Source organism: Magnolia sinica, chromosome 4 (genome assembly GCF_029962835.1).
Source record: "Magnolia sinica isolate HGM2019 chromosome 4, MsV1, whole genome shotgun sequence".
NCBI classification, from domain to species: domain Eukaryota; kingdom Viridiplantae; phylum Streptophyta; class Magnoliopsida; order Magnoliales; family Magnoliaceae; genus Magnolia; species Magnolia sinica.
Window position 1 is genome coordinate 8,845,036 of NC_080576.1, and position 5,806 is coordinate 8,850,841.

Genomic DNA, 5,806 nt, shown 5'->3' on the forward strand with positions numbered 1-5,806 from the left:
TTATGAATAGGTTGGATCTAAAAAATATATCATGGTGGGCACCATAAATGTTTCAACGGTGCGTGTGACTGATCCCACGGTTTTCTGTGGTGGGTACACTTGAACTTTAGATCTATATCATTATTTTTCTATTGCCATAAAACTATCTCTACAAATGGTTGGACGGTATGGATATAACACACGCATCATGGTGGGGTCCACAGAGCTTGGTGACGTCACTTCAGTAGCGATTTGGCTACTGACATTGTCAGTATCTAATCCGCGCCCGGTCTGGACGGCCTAGGTCCAGGCAGGGCTCTGTGGGCCCACCATGGTGTATGGATTTTATCAACGCCAGTCTATCCATTTTTCAAGATCATTTAGCGGTATTTGTCCTAAAGCGAAGTAGATTCAAGGGTAAAGTGGATCACACCACAGGAAGCAGCTTTAATAATGAAGCCCACCGTTGAAACCTTCATAGGGCCCACCGTTATGTTTATTTACCATCCAACCTGTTCATAAGGTCACACAAACCCAGATGAAGGGAAAATACAAATTTCAACTTGATCCAAAACTTTATTGGCCCCCAAAAAGTTTTTAATGGTGGCAGTTCAATACCAACTTTTTGGTCCACTTGAGTCTTGGATCGGCCTAATGTTTGGGCTGTTATACTAAAATAATCTTCAAAAATGGATGAACGGTGTGGATAAAGGACATCTAACAAACAACCATTTTAAATTGAGAAAATCTTTGATACACATGAAACTGTCACGGATGATACAGTTCAAAAAATCAGATTTTTGAATCGGTTCTGCTGTCGTGTCATGTAGGGGTGTCAATGGGCCAGGCTGGGTCTGAAAATCAGATTTTTGAATAGGTTCTGCTGCCGGCCCGGCCAGAAACAGTTCAAAATCCGGGCCGAGACTAACTCCAGGCCCGGCCCGTTGCAGTCCTAGTGTCATGCAAGTAATTTAAACTATCTGATTAGTGGACATTTATTGTACGGTTTAGAAATAAAAATTCGAATGGTCATATTTCGATAAAAAAAAACTGTCCACGAATCAAAAGTTAGGATTGTGCAAACAATCTGATTTCTGGAATATAAATTGAAAACAGTGGGGTTGAATTTGAATTAATGAATGTCACTTGTACCATTAAAAAGTTGCTGGGTATCAAATAACTCCTCTGCTAAATAACACTCTGAAAATTTGCATTTTTACGTGATTTAAAATTCATGTCACTGCTCAGGTATGTGGGGCCCACCCCGTGATGCATGGCCTTACATCCGTGCGGTCCATCTGGTTTGACAGCTCATTTCAGGGATTGATCCCAAAAAAGAAGCAGATCCAAATCTTAGTTGGACCACCCCACGGGAAACTGCGGTGATTGAATAACCACAGTTAAAAACTTTCTAGGGGCCACGGGAATGTTTATCTGCCCTCCAACATGTTGATGAGGTCACAAAGATCAGGACGGAAGGACCACATAAATATCTATCAGCTTGATCCAAAACCCGTGGCCCACAAGAAATTTTTAATGGTTGTAAGGTACATACATCACGGTGGGCCCCACAGTGATAGATCCACCGAAGCCGCCGCCCCTCTAATATACAATTAGCAATTATTTGGAGTAAAGTTTTAAGAGAGGGATCGTTGATCTAAACCGTTGAATCTAGGAAATGATCGTGACCAGTGGGTCATTCGGTGTACAAGTGCCTCTTCCTTAATCAAGGGCTAGATTATAATTTCCAACTTTCACAATTTCTTAAATGGTTGCGACTCATCCGCTCCATCTATCTTCATCAATCCAGACCGTCCAACTTGGTGCCCGCTTGCGATGTCCTACTCATCCAGTTCACAGCAATCAAATGGAAAGTTACAACAATTAGATGAATGGTGCCATTGCTTCAATTTCCTACAACGAACCAAAACTATATTTGGGCAATGGCCGAAGTGGCCCACCAATTGGACGGTCGGGATAAACCAGCACGTCCGTGGTAGAGATGCTTATACACCGATATTTGGAATACAGTAGCCAACGCATCAAAATCTCTCCTATTCTCCCTTCTTTTATTTCTGCTCTGTTGGAGTATCTTCTCTACGCGATCAGCTCTTCTCAACAGAGGTGAAGTCTTTTTGTACAAAAAGGCGACAGAAAGCTAAATACATTTGCAATTTTACAAAATTCTCCAACGGCTCTTTTCCCTCATTGCCATTTTTTCAGGTCCTTTTCTCCTTTCAAATCCATGGCTCAGGACAGTACCATGAAAGGCTCGGAGCCTGTTCTTCTTCGAAGAGATTGCAATGCTCATCTCCTCCAGTCAGGAGATTATTCTCTTCCATCTTCATCATCTGATGATACGCCTTTTGGGTGTTTGAAGCAATGCGGGGATAGTCCGAGAATTGAAGGTAATTGATTGAAGAATGGGAAGAAGATGCACAGTCGAATCTGAGAATCGACGGAACAGGCTGTTCATTTGGATGAAGAATTTCACAGGAGATAGCACTGTGTGGTCCATTATCTTCGTTTAAGATCGCGCTCGAATCACTGTCCGACGATCCATCTTTGAAGTCGCCAAACATCATGAGCCCGCCGCCATCACAATGCTCATGGCTCTGATCGATATCGTCCTCCATCTTGCTATGTTCCAATACCCTGTTTTTGGATTCAGATTGAATGATTTCCTGTTTCACACGGCAGCCGTTCTCTACGTTCTTCACTCCGAGCTTCGATTTCAGTTCTTCTATCTGCAGAAACAGAATTAGAATTAAAATTCGAACCGACCCAATTCAAATTCTTAGAGAAATTCAAAACAGCAAAGAGCAATGACCAACCTCTACTGACAATGCTTCGTTGTCGCGACGGAGAGTATCGAGATTGAGCTTAAGAGATTCGTAATCGGACTTCAAGAGGCCATAATCTTTCTCCAATTGCTTGGTTTTCCAACGGGCTCGCCGGTTTTGGAACCAAACGGCAACCTGCCGTGGCTGCAATCCTAGTTCTCGAGCCAGCGTCACCTTCCGCTCGGGCTCGAGCTTGTTTTCGACTTCGAAGCTCTTCTCCAAGGTCTTCACCTGCTCAATGCTAAGACGCCGCTTCTTTTCACCGATCAGTCCGGATTCTTCAATGCAATCTTCATCGTCCATGCTATCTAACATGGATCGAAATCCCCTATTGTAGACATTGTTTTTGCTTCCTGAGCCTTTGGTTTCTGAAAGCAACAGCAGTATGGAAAGCAAGAGTGAAAAAAATGAGAGAATTAGTCCAACGAAATAAATGGGACCCACGGTTCCTTGATCCAGACCGTTCATCTGACAGGACGAGCTGTGGATGGGGAATGACCCAATGCCCTCAAATCACAGCCGTCCATACAAAGGAAACTAAGAATGTGTGTTTATGTGCAGCTGCTACTAACTCAAAGTTTATAGGGGCGTTGATAGTTTTCCCACATGCATGGCCCACCTACAGAGGCACCCAATGAACGGTCTGGATCATCAAGAGGTGGGGTAGCAAAATGCAAAGGCAGGTATATGATGACGACTGATAATCAAGATTACCTGCAGATGAGCAGACAGGAATCATAACACCCGAGGAATCTGAGATACTGGGCCGCTTCATAACTCAAGAATTGAAATTCCTAAAAACCAGAATCAAACAAGGAATTCTTTTCTCTTTCTTTTATTACAGAGCTCACTCTCTCTGTTTAGCTGAGAGGGTGAAGGAAATCAACACCTCTGCAGTTTGAGAAAAGCCTAGGAAATTTCACTTCCATGAGCATGAAAGCAATAATACAAACATAACCATTGAACTGCCAAAACCCGCACTTGGGTTTCTCACTTCTCTTCTCTCTGCAAAATTCCTCTCTTTCAGAACCCATCAAAAAAAAAAAAAAGGAAAGAGAAAACCCACAAGCCAAACAGTGGAAACACACTACTCTGCTTCTATCTCATTATTGCCCAATCAATACAAGAGAGATTTTGAGGGAGAGAGAGAGAGATTTTCAGAGAGAGATGGAAAACAAGGCAGGCAGGGCCAATATCATCATGTCTTCTCTTTCATGACTTCGCTGGCGAATCTCTCTCTCTATAAATAAACCTACCTGGGTTAGAAATGGGTTAGAAACTGACTCGGGTTAACGAAATGAAGATTGAAATGAAATCCACCTCAAATGCAATATGACAGACATTTGCCAGTCGACCTCATCCTTTTGACCGGAACCTGTGGGGAAGATATCATTTGTGAGAACTGATCACTACAGGCAACCGTAACACAATTTGTGGGGGAGCGGAGTAGGCGAGAGCCCGTATTCGCCCAAGAGTACGTTCCTTAACGTCATGGCCCACTTTGATGAATGTATTCTCCATCCATCTTTTCATATCATTTTATCATTTCAGGGCATTCTCTCAGAAAATGAAGTAGATCCACTAATCAAATTAACCGTAGCATGATCAATCACCACTGTTTTCTATGATATGGTCTACCTGATAACTGGATCTTCTTCATTTGTTAGATAATGCCCTGAAATAATTTAAAAAAACGAATGGACGGTATGGATATATGATACATACATCAAGGCAAGCCCCGCGAAGAGGGCCGCACTGTCTTGTGGTACCATACCATCCATCCCTACTGGGAAGCGGATTGGCTGGCTGGTGTACCACACAACACCGACCATGCTCATGTGTTCAAGTTGCCAATATCTATGGGTCCCATCATGAGACATGGGTTATATCCAAATCGTCCGTTCATTAGATGACCTCATCGTAAGGCTTGAAATGAAAAATATAACAAATATAAAGATTAATTAGACCACACAGCAGCCAATATGATATTTGTTTTTCTTCTTCGTCTAAGTTTTTGTGACCTGGTGCACAAATTGAATGGAAAATAAATATTATGATAGGCTCTAGGGAGTGAATTACTATCCCAATGCTATTTGTGATGTGGTCCACTTAAACTTTAGAAATAAATCATTTTTAGTCTAATAATTGAAAATGATCTCGCCAAATATACGAACGGTATGGATATAATAAATACATCATTATAGGGCCAATATCACTTTGTTCTCATTTGAACCGTTTGTACAACTCGCAGCACGAGTACTGTCAGCGCTCGTCTTCTCACGACATGTACACACAGCAGCCAGGTCGGTGGTGTGTGGTACACCAGCCAATCCGCTTCCTCCCTACTCACATGCCATTTTTTAGGGAATAGTTACCATGAAAAAAATGGCTCACCTTGAAGATCACATTGTCGAAATTGAAGTCGATCCGCCTGCTAGGTGGACCAAACCTGGCTGTCGAGTCAGATCGTCGGTTGATTCAAATGGTTTGGCCCATCTGATAATCCAAACGGACTCACTTTTGCAGCAGGTGATGTACGCGGTCGGACCTGTATTTTTAATGGTATTGATAGCGTAAAAAGTCGTATGTTGGCGGAAAAAAATGGTACAGTACGATAAGCTGTGGTACCTTGCTTTTCAATCAGGACCGGTTATGGTCTGTGAAAGTGAATTGACCACTTCCGGGCACGGCACCGAAACTTGTGGTGCGTTACCATCTTCTCCGCTGATCAGATAGTTGTATGAAAATCAGGACCATTAAAACGGTAGTACCCACAATCAATGTTAATCTACTAAAAAACGAGGCGGATCCATTCGTCAGGTGGGCCATAGATGAGCACCATGTCAGAAAATCAGTTATCCGTTAATTCTAACGGTGGGGCATATCTTATGTGATGAGTGGACGGTGATCTTCATGGATGCCCCGCAGAACGGGCATCTTAGCTGTACAGGCAGTAGGGCACGAGGTTCTGGGAGGATATCAGT

At 42.9% G+C, this 5,806-nt stretch overlaps 1 protein-coding gene across 1 annotated transcript; it reads right to left on the reverse strand.

Annotated features, from left to right (window-relative positions):
- Positions 1–1,865: 1,865 nt before the first annotated feature.
- On the reverse strand, positions 1,866–4,038 carry LOC131242359 (homeobox-leucine zipper protein ATHB-6-like). The gene is made up of 3 exons (XM_058240950.1): positions 3,537–4,038; positions 2,814–3,190; positions 1,866–2,726 (listed from the first exon to the last, which is right to left on the reverse strand). The coding sequence occupies exons 1-3, from the start codon at positions 3,595–3,597 to the stop codon at positions 2,217–2,219; spliced, it is 948 nt and encodes a 315-aa protein (XP_058096933.1). The 5' UTR covers positions 3,598–4,038; the 3' UTR covers positions 1,866–2,216.
- Positions 4,039–5,806: the final 1,768 nt, after the last annotated feature.

Excerpts from the sequence above, each read along its gene's own strand:
- LOC131242359 (XM_058240950.1), bottom strand. The coding sequence starts at position 3,597 with ATGAAGCGGCCCAGTATCTCAGATTCCTCGGGTGTTATGATTCCTGTC. Across the intron at positions 3,191-3,536 it reads TCCTGTCTGCTCATCTGCAG|AAACCAAAGGCTCAGGAAGC; the intron begins GTAATCTTGATT and ends TGTTGCTTTCAG. Across the intron at positions 2,727-2,813 it reads ACGAAGCATTGTCAGTAGAG|ATAGAAGAACTGAAATCGAA; the intron begins GTTGGTCATTGC and ends CTGTTTCTGCAG.